Below are 19,337 nucleotides of genomic sequence, written 5' to 3' on the forward strand. Positions count from 1 at the left end.
GAAACAAGCTTGAAGTTTTAAGCTTTTTCTGCTATAACCCAAAAGGAATGTGTCATTATGGGAATTTCGGGTATTGGGGTGGTATGGCGGGGTTGAGAGTGAGTTGGGGAAACTTCAGGCAGTAGAAGTCCAATACAACTCCGAAGATGGCCACTGATACATAAAGCAAGGCCAGCCTCCACCAGAGCAAAGACAAGAGAGAGAGAGAGGTGAAACTCACATCCTACATTTTGGCCTTGCTTTGTTACTGGAGGGCCCTGCAATTGTTTGTTCTAAGAAAATTTTTGACTGAATCATTTGCAAATTTTCTCTTTTCTGTTCTCAGCATGAATAACTGAATTTACTCTTCTTTCTTCTGTCAATCTCTTCCCTGCTCACTCCTTTATTCCTTTTCTTCTGTGTTATGTGTCATTGTCTAAGAGGCTGAGGATGTCATGACCTTGCCTTTTTTACCCCTTCACATCATTCAGGACTCTACTCAACATCATTCTTCATAGAAGCTGACCCTTACCAGTCTTTTGAAAATGCTCCACCCTGCCAGTCCCATTCACCTGATCTTTGTGTTTTTTTTCTTCCCAGTACTCAGCACCACAGAAAATTACCTTATTGTTTTGTGTTCATTCTTTCGTCTCCTGCCAGGATGTAAGGAGCATTGCTGGCAAGTAGCCTGCATCTGTCTGCTTTATCTCCCTATTCTCAGTGCCTGGAACCATGTCTTGCACACAGTAGGCACAGAATATGTGTTTCCAGATTGCATGCTGCATGAACAAGTGCATGCCCCTTGAGGTTCTGAAGTCACCTCCGTGGCTAGCGACTCTTGGAGGGATACATGACTATTAGAGGAAACTTAGAATTCACAGACACCTGTGTGTGGCCCACTGAGGGCAGGTGACAGAATGGGACAAGACACTCTCTCCTCCATGTTGCCCAGTAAGTCTGCCATCTCTACATGTCTGAGCAGTGCAGGAAAGTGGGAAAAGCCACTCTTCTAGAGAAACAGGTTTAGTCAATAAGATTCTTTAAGATATTGTCAATTGGGATTCTGAGAGCAGTTTTAAAAAATAAAAGCCTTTATTTCTTTTTCTAGTTATAAAAGTCATACACATTTACTGCTGAAAATTTAGAAAATGCAGATAAAAAAAAATAAGAAAATAAGAATTGCCCATCATCCAGTCACCCTAAGATGGCCACTGCTACATTCTGCCATATGTCCTTCCAGTTTTTTTTTTGTTTGTTTTGGTCTAAGAATATTATCAATGCTATTCATAAACACAAGTAGTGGGATCATAACTACATATTCTTTTGTAGCTTGTTCTTTGTACTTAATAGATGTATTGTAAGGATATTTCTGTGCCTTTAAATCTTGTTCTATGGTGATTTTTAATGGCTGTATAATACACCACAGTGCAGATGTACCACAATTTATTTAACCATTTCCAAACTGGTGGACTTTCAGGTTGTTTCTAATATTTCACTATGGTAAACAGCACTGCAGTAAAAATCCTTGTTTGTATATATCTGTTATGTCTCTGATCACTTTCTTTGAATTTCTAGTAGAACTGCTTAGCCAAAGAGTGTAAGGTGGGACACATGTACACCCATGGCAGATTCATGTTGATGTATGGCAAAAACCACAATATTGTAAAGTAATTAGCCTCCAATTAAAATAAATAATTTTTTTAGAAAAAGATAAGCATAAAGATTTGAATAAATGCCACTAATCTGAAACACAACACTTGTTCTGTGTCCTGTGCTCACACCCTTTTGACTCCTTCCCTCTTATTTGAATCACCTACACCCATCCAATCCTAACCATACAAAGAAATGGGATTTGGTTTGAAGGTGTGAGATTCAAATTGGAATATTATATAGCGGGAGGGTTTAACTTACCTGGGTAGTCTAGGTAACTATTAATTTGTGTCTGAAATTATCTTGTTCTATTACTTTTACAATTCTAGGTGTTAGACCCTTGACAGGAGAGAACACTGTATTGGTGGACCTACTTCTAAGTGACACTAAAAGGCTTGGGGTTCCAGTGAGATCGTAAACTTGGAAGTTATAAGGTCATCGTGGCTGGGTGGCCGCCATGTTCCTATCCACAGAATGTGCTCTCTCCCTGTCCCTACTAAGTATCTCTCATCATCAACCTTAATGCCCCAATCCTCCACTTCATATCAGATAGCTCCTGGCCTTCCTACCCACACATTGCCCCCTGTTTACTTTGGAAGATGAAGTTTGTTACATTAAGAAAGATTTTGTTTGTGCTATAAATCAGTGCTCCTCAAACTTTAAGGAGCATTGGAATCACCTGGGCAACCTTGTTAAAATGCAGTTGGTCTGGGGTGGGACTTGAGAACCTGCCTTTCTAACTAGCTCCCAGGCACTGCTGGTCCAGAAATCATACTTTGATTAGCAAGACCATAAATCAACCTGAGCCTCCAGCAGTGGTTCCCAAAGTTGTCTGCAAATTACAGACAAGAAGGCCTGGGGATCTTCTAAAATTCCAAACCCCAGGCTACACCTCAAATGACTTAAATCATAATCACTGGGGATGAGACATAGGTATTTTTAGAAGCTCTCTGGGGCATTCCAAGGTGCAGAGAAGTTTGGGAACCATTGGCCTACATGAAGATGCTCAAAATACATATATACATTGACTAAGTTCATGTTTACCTGCTACTCATGAGGAATTGCCTAAATTGAATAAATGATTTAACTCTTTGCCTACATTTTAAAACATTTGTTCTTTTTTTTTTGAATCTATGTTTACAATAGTGCTTTGCAGGTAAACATAAGAAATGACAAATTCATGTGCCTGGAAGTGACTAATTCATTCAGTCCTAGAATGTTAGAGCTGGAAAAGCCATAAGAAATCTATTCTAACTCTCTCATTTTATAGAGAAAGAAACTGAGGCTCAGAGAGGTGAAGTGACTCATTCTAGGTACACAGGAAACCAGTGGCAGAGCCAGGGCCAGAACGCTTGATTACCAATCCAGTACTCTGTCAACCCCAATACTATGGACTGTGTTTTCCTCTAGCTTATGTGTCAAAACCACCATTTAACTAATCAATTGCCTTTATTAAAACAAACAAACAAACAAACACTTCACATCTTCTACTGGCCTGGAAAAAACAATGGGCTGGAAGCGACCTGGGTTCCAACCTTGGTTTTATTATCTATTTCTGTGACTCTGGGCAAGTCACTTCACTTTATACACCTTAATTTTCTTTTCTTTAATAGAGAAATGATAATATCATAGGATTTTAGTACTGGTAGGAAGCTTGGATATCAACTGATCCGGCACATTTCCAAAGTCACACAGCAGCTTAGGACCAGAACCCACTCTCCTTCCACTGTACCTCATCCACTTCTAGTCCTGTCTGCAAAAGAAAATGGAGGTAATTGTGCTTTGACAAGTTAAATGGTGATATTAATGGAGGCGGCTATTGTCCTTCCTAATAATCACAACAACCTAACTTCTCTAGGATTTAGAAAAGCAAGGTTTAAGTTCAGTCCTTATGGCTACATGGATTCAGAGGTGCGGTAGACACAAGCAAATCCCCGGCCGATTTCTGGTAAGTCAGTGTCTTCCAAGCAACCACCTTATCAGCCCTTCAAAAGGGGAGCGAATGTAGCTCCTTATTAGCAATTAGTAGAACTATTACTGTTACAATTACATGGCAGGTTTCTGATGCTCAAAGAACATTGAGGATGACTATGTGGGGAATCTTGGTCAACCAAAGGCAGGGCTTCCAACCAACGCACCTTTTGCCTTTTTACCTGGACACACCTTGCAGCACTTTCCGTCTATTTTTTGAGGATACTTGCAGGGGTATCGATTGGGGCAGTGGATTTTCTTGCACTCTTGCTTGGTGACATTACAAGTGCACAGCACACACTCCACAATGCCAAATGCCCGGAGGTTTGGGTGCCAGGACTCGCCATGGGAATAGGTCTTTCCATTGGAAACACACACTGGAAGAGAACGCAGGACTGGAAATTAAAGGCTAGGGAGCTGAAATGGGCCCCTGTACTCAGAGCCCAAGCCCTGAACCCCTTAAGACATCAAGCATCCTTCATTCTTGTTGTGGCCATAGAGATAGGTTCACAGAGCAGCTTCTGTAACCAAAAAGAGCGTGGGCCTTGTTCCACTCTCAGCAATTATTCCAGATCTTCAACAGGTCTCTGGATGCCCACAAGTGCCTGACATAAAGTAGGCCATCAATAAATATCTTCTAAATGGAGGAATGAATGGATGCATGAAAGCAGAGTTCTGTGTGTCCTGGGTGTCTGATAAGGAACCTCCTAGAATGCTGCATTCAGACCTGCAGTTCCATAGAGGACTGGGATGGCCCAAGTGGATGTGCTTCTAGGCATGAAAATCTCCCAGGAAGGTTTGTTGCCCAGGGAGGCTAGAAGCAAACACTACTGCTCTTCTCAAAGTGCCGAGTTTTTCCAGATCCTGAAGCAAATCCCTTCAGGTCAAATGCTATGAGAATCTGATCTAGTAATACAGGTGGGTATGGAGAGTACTAGTGCTAGCTTACTCTCTGACATGGGAAAGAAAGTGCTGAGACAAGATTGAGAGGGGAAGGACCCACCCCTCCTGGGTAAATGGTGGAAGGTAGCTTTTTTTGCCTCTAATCTTCTGGTAATATCCCATCTCTTCATAGTGGCTGTAGAGATCTGGCTACAGTGAATCACTACCTGCCCTCCAGCTACGTTTTGGTGATCTCACATTTATTGAGTGGAAGAGAAGTCACCAGCTCCATGTTTTTTTTGGGGGGGTGGGGTGGGGCTTGTAAGAACAAGCATTTGGGCTGCAGGCTGTGGGGCCTATGAAGGGAAAGGGTCAGAGGAACAACCTTCAGTGCAAACCAATGAAAACATATCTGACTCCTAAGGTAAGGCACAGAGCTAGGCTCTGATGTAAGACCTGCCCATGCTGCAAACAGGGAGGTCTGAGAATGAGTTCTCTCCTTTTGGAAAGTGCTAAGACATTCTGGAGATTTCCAGCCATGACGGGGACTGGGTGTGTTTCTCATTATTCCCATCACCTCATCATACCCGGGGAGACCTGTAGGCACTGAAATCAACAACATCTCTAGGGTGGGTCCTATCACTTAAGGCGGGGCAAGGGTGGGAGAAGGAACCCCACTTGGGGCGTTTCTAGGAACTGACTGATTTGGCTGCAAGACAATGGCCTCAGAAGGATGACTCACTGGGCTATTTCTTTCTCTTCAAGTCCACTGGGTCACATTAGGAAATATGGATGATGTTGGCTGCCTTTTCCTATCCTCTGTAAGAGCTGTTCTAGTACTAGGCACTCTAACAGGTCAATCTATGTAAAGATTTCAAAGACCCTAAACCAGAGAGGAACTGAATTACAGAAAGATAAAGTGAGGATGGAATCACAGGACAAGATGGACCAGATGTGTTGTTCTCTCTCCCGTCCATCACTCTTCTCTCTCCTCTCCAGACAGTGGCATTCCCTTCTGGACAATGTGATCACGTGGGTGCAGACTCTGCTTCAGGAAAACTTAGGCTGGACTCAAGAATGATGGGGTCTTATTGTTTCTCCTCTTGGGGTCTAGCAAGGGACAGAGGAGATGTATCTCAGAGGAGTATGCTGTCAGCAGGAGGGATAGAAGCACGGCAGGCAGGACCCACAGTGATGGAGAGCCAGGTTACCTCTCCCCTAAACATTTGGACTAGGGAAATCATCCAGACTAGGTGAGAGCCTACACACTGAAAGTAATACAGTGAGATCGATTTTCAGGGTAAAACACAGCCTTCTCCTCACCAACAAATTCTCAAGATGATTTTGAGTCATCCAGCTGGGGTGTTGGGAGTTGGAGGTGGGCACAAGTGACTCTCCAATGAACTATAATAGAAAAAGGTCAGGAGAGAATGGCTGAGTCCAAATTAATGGGGGTAATGAATAAATGTAAACCAGCTGGGGCTTTTGTAGGACATGGAGAAATGAAGGGATGAGCCTCTGCCCTGAAAATGAAGAGGTCTGTGGAAATTATGGGATTTAGGATTTTTCAAAGTCCATTTCCCCTCCTGTTTTTTAAGACTTTGAAATTCTTTCAGAGCAAATGGAATCTATTCAAGGCAATTTAAGATTGAAAATCAAACTGCATCTTTACCTAAACTCCTCCTTTAGTAAATTCATATCAGAATGCCTTGGAATTTCAAAATAATAAATTTTAAATCAAACCCAGATCAATAGTAAATATTTCCAATTCTGCTAATAGATCACCATTTTTTATTAAGAGTTTTATTTTGAATGTTCTTCTTTTAAGCCTCTTAGTTTCAAAAGCAATTAATTTTTTTTAAATCTGTAATCTGAAATTTACATCTAACTAGTAACAGATGTGATCAACTAGCTTTGGCCTGACTAGCTTTGTTGAAATTTATAGTAGGGGTTCTTTTAACGGATTGTTTTTCACCCATGTTATTCAATCATTTGGTTTAATAATTTATTACTTTTAACCCATTCAGAGAACTGTCTTTGATTTTTCTTTTAAAGGAAACAAAACATGTTTGTGGTTTCATAATAAGGAACCAGCTGAGCTTGTGCTCTGATGAACTGGTTGACAGGATGCCTAGAAAAGTAAGAAGCAGTCAATTATTTGATTGAATTTCTCTCCCCACCCCACTACTGGTGGGGTAGGGAGGTGCGGTGCAGGGTCTCGGTGGAGAACTATGTGCAGGAGGGAATGGGGCCATGGATTTGTGTGGGTGCCTGCTGTAGTCAGCTGGTCATCTGAGTGGGCTACACAGTGGTACTAACCTAATCAGTCTGCCTGTGGCTCAGCCAGGAGGTTTCTGGATTTCTCAATGGATTACTCATTTCTAAGCATAATCTCCTCCTATGAATTAGAATCCCTGCATGTGGAGCCTGGAATAAGTACCTTCAACAAGAGTCCCAGGAGAAGCTGGGGCAACGAGGGGTAAGAATTGCTATTTCTAAGGTTCGGATGAGAAATTTAGAAGAGTTTAGAGCTGAGTACCTTTGAAGATTGGGTGTTCGGGTGGAAAACCAACCACCTTTCATCTTGTTAAAGCCCCAGTGAACTTTCCCAAATGACTTTCAACCCCCAGGGGCATGGGATAAAATGCTGGATGGTGCATTAGATTCACTGCTTTCTCACCTTTTGTCCTTAAGGACAGATATGCCTGAAATATAAACTATGGCCTTTGGACTGACAGTCTTCTGGAGCTGCTTGTCCATGCTGGCATGGTAGACTGGATGGTAAGTGATCCATGTGGGAATGTCTGATATGCACGGGATAAAGGGTCCTTTCCCAGCTCCAGCCCTCCAAAGACTGGGGCCGCTGAGGCCCCGACTGGGTGTGGTACCAAAGAAGCCTGTCCCTTACCTTGTCCATGCTTGTGTTTGTTATTGATGACGATCTGCACGATGGTCCCCGAGGCTTGCTGCGAATCCATGAGTGCTCCCCGGTGACTTCTGGCCCCGGGAAAGCGGGGCAGACCTCCAGCCTGTCGGCTTGGTGGAGGATCATAGTGTGAGCGGTGGTAAGAATGCCTCTGTGAAATGACAAAAGGACAAACTCAGCCCCCTCCAATTCTGCCCATGAGGAGACCAAGACGGATCTAGCTACCTTAGAGGCTGTTTGATGAGTTTTGGTGATGAGCTCTAATCTTAACTCCATGTCCACCCAAACCTAATAGAGACATTGGGATGTGTAGGATGAACAGCCCGGGTAGCATGCTGAGATGTCTCTCTCCTGGTAGGAGACTGGACTAGATTCACAGACTAGCCTCAAGGGAGAAAATAATCCCCCAGGGTAAAGTATCTTTCCTGTTCCCAAGAATCTCACCTTTGGGTTTAAGAAGTTAGATTGTTGCCTGCAATACAAGGCAGAGTGTGATAGAGGCCAAAGGATAAGGATAAAATGCTGTGCAAATTAAGACCAAGACAGAGAACTTGTAGTCGTGCAGAGTTTGTGACCTGGGCCATGAAGGGTAAGTAGACTTTTTACAGGCAGACTTGGTGAGGAATATTTCAGCCAGAGATTTCCAAGTTGAGAAGGTGTAGCAGAGAACATAGAATCCATAAAAGGGAACAGTTGGAGGATAACATTCCAAAAGTGGGTTAGAGCCAGATCATGGAGGACTTGAAATGACAGGCTAAGGGGCGAGGACTTTATTTGGTAGGCAATAGAGGTGCGAGTATAGAAGTCTTTCAGGGATTTTCTTTTTAAGTATGGGGGAAAAAAAAAAGCTGTGTTTCAAAACACTGAGTCCTGATAATGTGTAGGGTGAACTGGATAGGAGGAAGAGGCAGGAGGCAAGTCTCATCTGGATAAGAGGTACTGACATGCAGGCAGACGCAGGCAATGAGATGAGGTCACAGAGCAGGGCACAGATACCCCAGACGTTTTATGGACAGAAGCATTGATTGTGTAGGATGATACTAGAATGTCAGCTCCAGAGGTGAAGACTTTGCTGTATCCACCAGTCTATCTCCAGTGCTTTAAAATAGTCTCCAGCCTCTAGAAGGTGCTCATCAAAGCCTTGTTGAATGGATCAAGGAAAGCCGCAGTCCCTCATGAAAGCTTAGAGTCTTGTAGTACAGATGACTCCATCACTGCTCTTTCAGCAAGGGTCCAAGACACACGATGAGTCCATATTCTGCTATGCACCCCTCATCCAGGAGATGAAGTAGAATAGGGGTAGAGGAGTATGGAATGGACAGAGGCTACAACCTTAAGGCTTAAAACCAAATAATAGTGTGTTTTAGGGGTAATTGTCAGGGGTAAGAGAAAGGGGATCCCCTGAAAGAACCAGGCAATTAAAAAGGAAGATCCTTATATTCAATGACAGAAATAGCAGGGAACATTGAGATGGTAGTTATGGGGTCCCCTGACCCCACCATCCCATAAAACATTTATTATACTTACGCTCTATAGATACATATGTAGCAAATTTAGCTTTGGGAATTATTATTACTCTCCTGGTTAGGGGGTGGGAAGGCCTTGGTGGGAGAAGGAGAGAGTGAATAGGAGCTGGAGTAAGAGAAAGAGAACATTAATTCTATATCCAAGAAAAGCCCATGCTGTTACATTGCTATAAAAACTTACACAATAAGAATTTACATCAATTTATTATCATGCACACAGACAGTATTCTCAGTGAAAATATTTTTCATTCCCACAATGGCTCATATGTCTTTTTCTGCCACAATCAACTCACATTCCACAAAGGCCATTACAGACTGTTCTGTCCTTTCTAGAGTTTGGTAAAGTTTTGCCAAAGGAATACAGTTGCCAAAGAGAGGACAGTTTGGCTGGTGGGTGTCCTATTGATGCCGAAACGAGGGGGTTCAATGGGGCTAGAATTTGAGAGAGAAGATTGCTGACCCAGGATAAGCTGCAAGTACAAGGAGTTCTCTGATTCATGCGGGCAAACACAAAATGAAAAGCTCGGTACCAGGGACTCGGAGCCTGGACATATGATAAGGGTAGAAAAATGATTCATGACACACACACACAGAAACCTCAGGAGTTTTGATCAGAGGCCAGCCCAGCCCTCTCCAAACCTCATCTCTTTTAAGACTTGTTTTACAGACAGAGAAACTGAGGCCAAGAAGAAGAAGGACTTAATCTGGGGTGAGAGTGAAGGCCGAGTTTTGGGAGATGGCAGAAGAGTGGGAGAGCAGGGCAGGAGAGAGGAAGGCTAACAGGAGGGGGACGTGAGAGAGATCGTATCTGGTTAAGCTCAGGAGTCCACAAATATTTGCTTAAAAGCTGCTGCAAAGAAAAAGTCTCTCCTATATAGAAGTCTGCTACAGCATTCACAACCACACACACCACTGGTCTCCACCTTGGCTGCACAGAGAATCACCTGGGGAGCCGTAAAAATACTGATCCCACCCCCAGGGATTCTGATTGAATTGGTCTGGGGTAAGGCCTGGGCAACGAGATTTTTTAGACACTCCCCAGGGAACCATAATGTGAAGTCCAGGTTGAGAATCACTGACATAAAGGATCTTCTGTTTTGGCCCCAGGGTAGGGGTGGTGATGTGTGATTTTGATTTAGGAGTAATGGCTCTTTAAGAGTCCTTCCCTTGAACAAAGGAAAGAGGCTTACCAGAGGCCTGTCTGACCTCGGAACTTACCAGGAAGGAGAAAGAGGCATTAACACCTTGGAGTTGTAAGTGAAATTGGAGCTTATCTTTAAAACCAGCTTTGAATAATAGGCTGCTTGAGGAAGCAGGTCAAAACCAGTTAGGTAGAAACAATCACATAGCGAGGCTTTGTTTTCTTCTGCTCAATATTTTGGTATTATTTGATTTAGTGACTTGCAGGACTGACAAATATCTTGGGCTTCTGAGCTGGCTGTTACACAGTTCTTTCCGGGTGTTGGAAAATCCCCCGCCATGGTAGAAGCTACCCGGGAATTTCTTCTTGGCTTATTCCAGTATCTAAGATATATGGGCTTTTTTTTGGCAGAGACAGGAAAACATGAAAGTGTAGAAATGGCCTTGGAAATGCCTTCATGTTTCTGTGTCTGTGCTACAGTTTTGCAAGTGCACTCACTGTGTGTGCTAAAGAATCCGCCTGCAGGTTCTATTCCTGGGTCGGGAAGATCCCCTGGAGGAGGACACAGCAACCCACTCCAGTATTTTTGCCTAGAGAATCCCATGGACAGAGGAGCCTAGCAGGCTCCAGTCCATGGGGTTGCAAAGAATTGGGCACAACTGAAGCAACTTAGCATGAAAATGCAGGAAATGGCAACCCACTCTTGGGGTATTCTTGCCTGGGAAATTCCATGGACAGAGGAGCCTGGCAGGCTACAGTCCATGGAACCACAAAGAATCAGACACGACTGAGGATGCATGCACATGCATCATTGGGGAAACTGGGTAGTGTACACACCATCTCTCTGCGTTATCTCTTACAGTCGCAAGTGAGCCTACACAGAAGAAAAAGTTTAATTTGAAAAATGTTTCTGAATGTATTCTAATCCACATAGCCACAAGCACATGACATCTTAGTCACGAGTAACCTAGTACTATCCCCGTCTGGGAGACACTCAGGCCAGTTTCCTATCCAGAGCACTGTTCTGACAATGTGAATGGGACACGGATTTTTATGTGCTTCACATTGTTTGTATGCCAAATTCTTTCAGTTTTGGTAAGAACTGGTGATGGTAAATCTCTGAGTAATCTATTGGGGGCAAAATCAGAGTTTGGCTGTTGTCCAAAACAAAATTATGCTTGCTTTCATGTTTAGGCTTTCCACACTATGGCTACTTCTCTCTACTCACATACCACACACACACACACACACACACACACACACACACACTTCCCCTGATGGAACAAGGACCAGTTTATATAAAGTTAAGAGCTGGAAATCAAACGGAAACCATTTTACGTTTTTACAAAAGAGTCATCACTGAATTGCAGGTTCTCCTACTTGTGCATTTTGTAAAACTTGGTAAACTGAGGGTTTTCAGCCCACTTGGCAAAATAAACCAATCAGCTCTGTTTCTGTTGACCCAAGGTTGTGATGGTTCCCTGGGAATAGGAACAGTCTACTAAAGAGCACCGTCTACTGAATCAGAAATGTGTTGTTGGGACTTCCCTGACAGTCCAGTGGTTAGGACTCCAAGCTTCCAATGCAAGGGGCATGGGTTCCATGCCTTGTCAGAGAACTAAGATCCTAAAAGCCACATAGTGCAATGCCAAAAAAAAAAAAAAAACCCACAAAGAAGGAAATGTGTTGTTAGGGTTGCCCTTCTTTCGCTCCCATGGGCCTGCAAAGGGTATTCAGAAGGGATTCTCTTACCTTCTAATAAGTTTGAAGAATTTCTCTCTGATTTGGGAGAAACTCCTATGAATCAACATTAAGGAATGGTCCGCCCTCCATCTTTACAACATACACACATACATTTCACTCCACCTTCCATGCCCATTCATTCAACACATATTTATTGGGTGCCTACTATGTGCCAGGTACATACTTTTCTGTTACTACAGATGCTATTTATTATTTAAATCATATCCCACAGTATCTATCCCTTGTAGAACAAAGGAAATTATTTATTTATAATAAAGTGGAACCATCTGGACATTCTGGCCTAGCAGGCCCAAATATTTGTTTCTAAAGATAGGTCTTGACCTCCTTTGAAAATTTATAACTCTTTCAAGGTCCTGCCTTCTACATCTGACCTTTTTTGCTATGGGAAGTATTGGATTAAGTCCAGTTCTGTGACTAGCAGTTTAAGAAGAACAATGAAATGAGGCTGAAATACAACAATAGAGGCAGGGCTAGCCTGTGATGAAGTCAAGAATAAATGAAAATTAATAGCATTACCAGCAAAACCACCGAGTGGGCCACAGTGCTTAGTGTTGGGGGCTAAGGCACCCAGCTTAAGGTGACTGAGACCTAAATTTGGCTTAGAATGGCATCTGGTTGGCAGTGACTAACTTAGCCACTCTCAATATCATACCATGATAAAAAAAAATTGGGGCTGAGAAAAAAGTGAAGTTCACAACACAGAACAGGGAGACTGATATCCTCTCCTACCAGGATCTGGAAGGAATCTCACTTAGTATAAAGCTGGTATATTGCTGGATGGAGAAAATCCTTCCTTGGGGTCTATAGGAATCCGCAAACTGAAAAGCCCACTCTTTCTTGCAGGAGTGCTGTTTTTTCAAGACATCCAGAGTATTCTCCACTCCACCCACAAATCCTTCTCCACTCATTTGGAAACAGGAATGTCTTGAAAAGAATATGACCTCGCAATAAAACAAATGCAAATCCTTTAATCTCACTGCTGAGGGCATTGGCAAACTGGGGACATGAAGTCAGAAGTGGCACATGTGATGACCTTTGCCACACTGAGGTGTTGTGTTGGTACTCATTATTTTATTAGGTCCTGGATCAACACCTTCTCCACACCCTCACGATTATTGGGCCTGACCTATAATTCCTTACCTTATATACAATGTCTGTTGAGAACTAATTCCTAAAATTTTCAAAATCATTTAAATTTATTACAAAACTAATTCATGCTCATTGAAATATATCAGATAATACAGAAGATACAACACAAAGGTGGTGCTAGTGTTAAAGAACCCACCCGCCAATGAAGGAGACCTAAGAGGCACTGGTTCCATCCCTGCGTTGGGAAGAGCCCTGGAGGAGGGCATAGCAACCCACTCCAGTATCCTTGCCTCAAGAATCCCAAGGGCAGAAAAGCCTGGTGGGCTATAGTCCATGGGGTCTCAAAGAGTTGGACACAACTGAAATAACTGAGCATAGAGCATGCACGCAGCTTTCCCCCTGCCCACTTGCACCCCTTTGAGAGTATCACTCCTAACACCTTGGTATATGATCTTCTAGATCTTTTAATATGCATTTACATATGTGCACAGACAATTTTTACAGAAGTAAATGACAGTATACATTGTATCCTGTTTGTTTGTTGTTGTTGTATGTTGTATTGTATGTTGTTTGTTTACAGACTGTATCTTGGTGCTCCCTCCACTTTACTGCATTTTGATGTTCAGTACCACATTCTTTTTAACAACTGTATGATGTCCCATAGGCTGGGTTTATTTAACCAAGCCCCTAGAGATAGCCTTTAGGTTGTCTCCTTTTGTCTTGCTTTTATGAAAATAATTCTACATTGACTGCTCTGTTTACTTCTATTGTGGGTTTCCCATGTGGTGCTAGCAGTAAAGAATCCGCCTGCCAATGCAGAAGACACAAGAGATGTGGGTTTGATCCCCGGGTCAGGAAGATCCCCTGGAGGAGGAAATCACAACCCACTCCAGTACTTTTTCCTGGGAAATCCCATGAACAGAGGAGCCTGGTGGGCTACAGTCCATGGGGCTGCAAAGAGTCATACACGACTGAAGTGACTGAGCACACATACTTCTATTGTACAAAGGTATGATGAATAGGTGAGCCCATCCTTTGGGCATAGGTACCTTGGACATGTTCACGTAAACCCTTCCCTAAGTCGTAGGCTCCCAGTCATACAGCTGGAAGAGAGGAAGGGTAGCAGCCAGATTCCCTTCCTCTACCTGCAGCATCTTCTCGTTTCCCCTCTTGGTGTTAATCTCAAAATAACTCTTAGGAGTGGTCATCTCTCTCTATGTATAGTCATAGCATCTCTTATTCCTTTTTATTTTGAAATAATTAACAAGAAAGAAACCCTCCAATAAATATATGTTTAAATACAGTGACACTCCAATTCTCTAAAAATCAGCAAGGGAGATGGTCCAGTTCAAATGATCTATCATATTTTGGTAATAAGATTCTTATTTTGTACTTTTTGTGCATTTTTTATGAAATTAAAGATTCTTTAAATTCTATAATGCTTTTTCAAAAGTTGCACACTCATGATTTCATACAATCACATATGGACTCTATATATAAAGTCCCAAAATATGATAGATCATTTGAACTGGACCATCTCCCTTGCTGATTTTTAGAGAATTGGAGTGTCACTGTACTTAAACATATATTTATTGGAGGGTTTCTTTCTTGTTAATTATTTCAAAATAAAAAGGAATAAGAGATGCTGTGACTACACATAGAGAGAGATGACCACTCCTAAGAGTTATTTTGAGATTAGCACCAAGAGGGGAAACGAGAAGATGCTGCAGGTAGAGGAAGGGAATCTGGCTGCTACCCTTCCTCTCTTCCAGCTGTATGACTGGGAGCCTACGACTTAGGGAAGGGTTTACGTGAACATATTCAAGGTACCTATGCCCAAAGGATGGGCTGACCTACCTTGCAATCCCACAGAAGGTCCTCACTGTTGAGCTAGGGGTAGTGATTTGCCTTCCTTACAGAAGACAAATATTTGGCAAGTCATCCTGAAAGGATGACTTCTAATTTAGATGAAGGGTGCCTAAAGGCTGGGCTATGATTTTTTTGTATTCATGTCCTGGCCTCGATTACCAATTACACAACACACTTAAATGGTTCCAGGTTGGTGATGATGGCATTCAAATTTCTGAGGACAGGGATGAAAAATGGTGTTAGAGATAGGTCCTTTTATGGAATTGTTGGGACAGTAGCCATGGAGGGAGGGCAGTCTGGCCTGATGCTGTGAAGTCTTGAATTATTTGAGCTATTCACACTTACTGCTTCTCTGTTGGCAGGTTGCCTGAAGATATCACCATCAGAATGTTCCCACGACAATTCTCCATCCCCTGTTTATGAAAAAGAAATAATCATATATACATAAAAGGGAAAAATATCACCCTTGTGACCCAGTAACCCTTTGGGTTCTATGATCCCAAAGTTCTTGAGACATTGTAGCCATTGTGGCTTTCTTTGAACAGCAACGCTGAAAGACTTCTGCCTGGGTGTGCCTCATTTTTCAAGACAACTTCAAAGAAAGTTGCCACTTTCTAAAATAGACCATCCAGCAATATTACACAGAATTTGGAAAATGAAAGGGAAAATCATCACTTTCCACTGTAATACAGCCATCAGTGTCACTTCTGCTTATTTTATTCCAAAGACAGTTAAGTATTTTACAGGTCATATTCAACTTGTGTTTAAACTACCCTTAAAGAATGAGAGTTTTGTGAATTTGGTCTGTCATGATTTGTTAAATTCACTATTATGTCTCTAAGAAGGTATAAGTTGATCTGAAAGTTAATGTAAAACTTGCTGTGGTTGGAGTGTTTACACAACCCATATCTTCTATTTTTGCCTCAGACACCTTTCTCTGGGTCTCCACGACCCAAGTTTTGAACAGTGAACCCCTATCATTTTAGTTGCTTCTAGACTAATTGCTTTTAGGGTAAAGATTCTACTTTCAGCCTTGAGAAAGGCAAATGCACAACATATGTGGATATTCCTCAGCTAATTAAATATAAAAAAATAAGAGAATAATCTCCAAAAATATTGCCTTGTGTTATCTATGTCCAAGTAAGCAGATGGGAAGAGCTTAGTCTTAGAGATATTTGTATCACTCTAAATGAGTACTATTTGTGTGTGTGTGTGTGTGTGTGAGAGAGAGAGAGAGAGAGAGTGTGTGTGTATGTGTGTGTACCTGGTTGAAAATAAACCCAATATCTATTCAATCATATATCTCATGGGATAACAAGGAATACAAAAATATATAAACATTAAGAATTTTCTATTCTAATTAATCTCCCAAACTTTTGAAACCTAACTCTAATGAGTAACATGTTACTGGTTCAAGTACTTTTACTGGTTTAGGGCTGGTAAAAGACCTCAAAATTCTTTTGATACCAATACTATCATTGAGCAGCAACATAAAACAAAGCATGGCTTTAACCCTCCATGATTCAAAGATCATCTCTTGGAAAAAAATTATGAATGTTGAAGACTTAACTGTGATTTCTAGGTTTATCTTTCTAAAACACTACTTTGACTATATAATGGTATCATTTTCTGATCAAAAAAATATCCTCAGTAGGTTCCCATGTAAGACTGTCTATAATCAGCCCCCACCTCATCTTTACTGAGCATCTACCTCCTATCCAACTATCTTAGCTACTCTACAATGAAATCCCTTTGACCTCCTTACTCTTCAGTGAACCTGTGGCTCCCATTCTTGCTTCCATGGTTCTGCTCATATTATTCTTCTGAAATTACCTTCCCATCTCCCACACCTCAGAACTCCTGTATGACTATGAAAAACATTCAGTTTTTCCTCTTCTACAAAGCCTTCTTCAAGTACTCTTACATATTTCTTATTGCCTAAAGGACTTAGGTCCTTATAGTCAAAACTGCGGTTTTTCTAGTAGTTACATACAGATGTGAGAGTTGGACAATAAAGAAGGCTGAGTGCCAAAGAATTGGTATTTTTGAATTGTGATGCTGGAGAAGCCTCTTGAGAGTCCCGTGGACTGCAAGGAGATCCAAATCAGTCCATCCTAAAGGAGATCAGTCCTGAATATTCATTGGAAGGACTGATGCTGAAGCTGAAGCTCCAGTACTTTGGCCACCTGATGTGAAGTGCCGACTAATTGGAAAAGACCTTGATCCTGGGAAAGATTGAAGGCAAAAGGAGTAGAGGGTGGCACAGGATGAGATGGTTAGACAGCATTACCAACTCAATGGACATGAACTTGAGCAAACTCCAGGAGATAGTGGAGGACAGGGAAGTCTGGCATGCTGTAGTCCATGGGGTCGCAAAGAGTCAGACATGACTTAGCGACTGCACAATTAAAGGACTTAGCATCTTGTAGCCTTAGAGATGTATAGGACTTCATCTATTTTGAAAATTTGTCCAACAGTTCCATTTAACAGGTGGAGAAACCAAGGCTCAGAGAGGGCAAGGAGCCATTCACTCACATAATCAGTTGACGAGAGCTAACACCCTGAATTCCAGATTTCCCTGCTCCCAAATAAGTGTATTCATTCTATAAGGACCTGTCCTTTTTATTATTTGTGTTATTCATGGATGTATCACCATGATCTATAACAGTACCTGATACATAATAGTCACTCAATAAATACTCATCAAATGATGGAATTAGGAGATCTTCTTTGACCACCTATTTAAAATTTCAAATACCCTCTGATACTTCTTACCACCATCTTTGATTTTCCATTCTAAGACTCAAGAGTATCTTGTGGTATATGTATTTTATTTCTTGTCTGCTTTCTCCCACTAAAATTCTCCTATGAGAACAAGGGTTTTTGTCTATCATGTTCCCTGATGTAACCAACCCCAGCACCTAGACCAGGGCTGGGCATGTAGTTAGTACATACTCAATTTCTTGAATGAATGAATACTAAAATACTTTACAATATTTTCTGCTGTTAAATGTTTCCTGAACCTGCCTCGTTTCCCTAAAGAGAATGCAAATCCCTAAAGAGACCATGTCTCAGACCTCCTTCTGTGTTGCCTACATCACTGGTTCTCAAAGTGTGGTCTCCAGATCAGCAACATCAGCATAAATTGGGAACTTGTTAGAAATGCAATATTTTGGATCCCACCCCATACCTAGTAAGTCAGAAGCTCTGGGGTGGGGGTCAGTGATCTGGTACACATCAGATGCTCAGTTTATTCACTGAATTGAACTTCAAACATACAGAATTAAGTGCTTAGCCAATAGCAGACTTACCTCTTCCTGGTTATTCCATGTCTGAGTAAAGATAGACAAAGACCACATGCAGACTCTTTGGAAACCATAACTAACCTTGTAAAAGTGAAGATGCTTGCACCTTTGCTTATATCAAAAAATAATGCCTAAGTCACAATGGCCATCATTAAAAAGTCTACAAATATTAAACGTTGGAGAGGATGTGGAGAAAAGGGAACCCTCTTATACAGTTGATGGGAATGTAAATTGGTGTAGCCACTATAAAAACCAGTATGGAGGTTCCTCAAAAAACTAAAAATATAGTCGCCATATGATCTAGCAATCTCACTCCTGGGCATTTACCTGGATAAAGCTATAATTTGAGAAGATACATGAAACCCTATGTTCATAGCAGCACTATTTACAATAGTCAAGACATGGAAACAACCTAAATGTCCATCAACAGATGAATGGATAAAGAAGATGAGGTACACATATACAATTGAATATTACTCAGTCATAAAATAAGAATAAAATCATGCCATTTGTGGCAACATGGATGGACCTAGAGATTATCAGACTAAGCAAAATAAGTCAGAAAGAGGAAGACAGATACCATACGATATCACTGTTATGTGAAATACAAAATGCAACACAAACGAACATATTTATGAAACAGAAATAGATTCACAGACGGGGAACAGACTTGTGGTTGCCAAGGCGGAGGGAGCTAGGGGACAGAAAGATTGGGATTTTGAGATTAGCAGATACAAACAGTATATATAGGGTAGATAAACAACAAAGTTCTACTGTATATCATGGGGTACTATATCCAATATCTTAAGATAAACCATGAAAAGAATGTGAAAAGGAATATATGCTGTGCTGTGCTTAGTTGCTCAGTCATGTCCGACTCTGTGACCCTATGGACTGTAGCCTGCCAGACTCCTCTGTCCATGCGATTCTCCAGGCAAGAATACTGGAATGGGTTCCTCTTCCAGTGGATCTTCCACACCCAGGGATTGAACCCAGGTCTCCTGCATTGCAGGTGGATTCTTTACCATCTGAGCCATGACTATAACTGAATCACTTTGCTGTATAGCAGAAATTAGCACAACATTGTAAATCAACTGTAAATCACCTTCAATAACATTTTTAAAAAAGAAAAAAGTAACTCCCCAAAGTCAGTTAACATATATTGAATGCTTCTTGGGTAGAGAACTTGATACTAAGTCAGAAGGAGAAGGGAAATCAGGGCTGGACCCTTCCCT

The 19,337-nt window shown here is 41.7% G+C and overlaps 1 protein-coding gene and 1 long non-coding RNA gene across 10 annotated transcripts in view; one reads left to right on the forward strand and one right to left on the reverse strand.

Moving 5' to 3' along the window:
- The window catches only part of CHRDL1 (chordin like 1), a 135,652-nt gene that overhangs the window by 10,582 nt on the left and 105,733 nt on the right, over positions 1-19,337 (reverse strand). For 5 of the 9 annotated variants that reach the window (XM_055563818.1, XM_055563820.1, XM_055563819.1 and 2 more), the window contains exons 7-9: positions 15,143-15,210; positions 7,391-7,559; positions 3,768-3,977 (exon numbers count right to left, since the gene is read on the reverse strand). In XM_055563818.1, coding sequence (XP_055419793.1) covers positions 3,768-3,977; positions 7,391-7,559; positions 15,143-15,210 — 447 coding nt within the window. The remainder of the gene's footprint in view (positions 1-3,767; positions 3,978-7,390; positions 7,560-15,142; positions 15,211-19,337) is intronic. The other 4 variants (XM_055563822.1, XM_055563823.1, XM_055563824.1 and 1 more) reach the window with 2 other exon arrangements.
- LOC129639022 (uncharacterized) lies at positions 6,710-13,067 on the forward strand. The gene is made up of 3 exons (XR_008708133.1): positions 6,710-6,961; positions 7,177-7,263; positions 12,683-13,067. It is a non-coding gene; the product is annotated as an uncharacterized LOC129639022 (long non-coding RNA).

The sequence above is a fragment of the Bubalus kerabau genome, chromosome X (assembly GCF_029407905.1).
Source record: "Bubalus kerabau isolate K-KA32 ecotype Philippines breed swamp buffalo chromosome X, PCC_UOA_SB_1v2, whole genome shotgun sequence".
Taxonomy (NCBI): domain Eukaryota; kingdom Metazoa; phylum Chordata; class Mammalia; order Artiodactyla; family Bovidae; genus Bubalus; species Bubalus kerabau.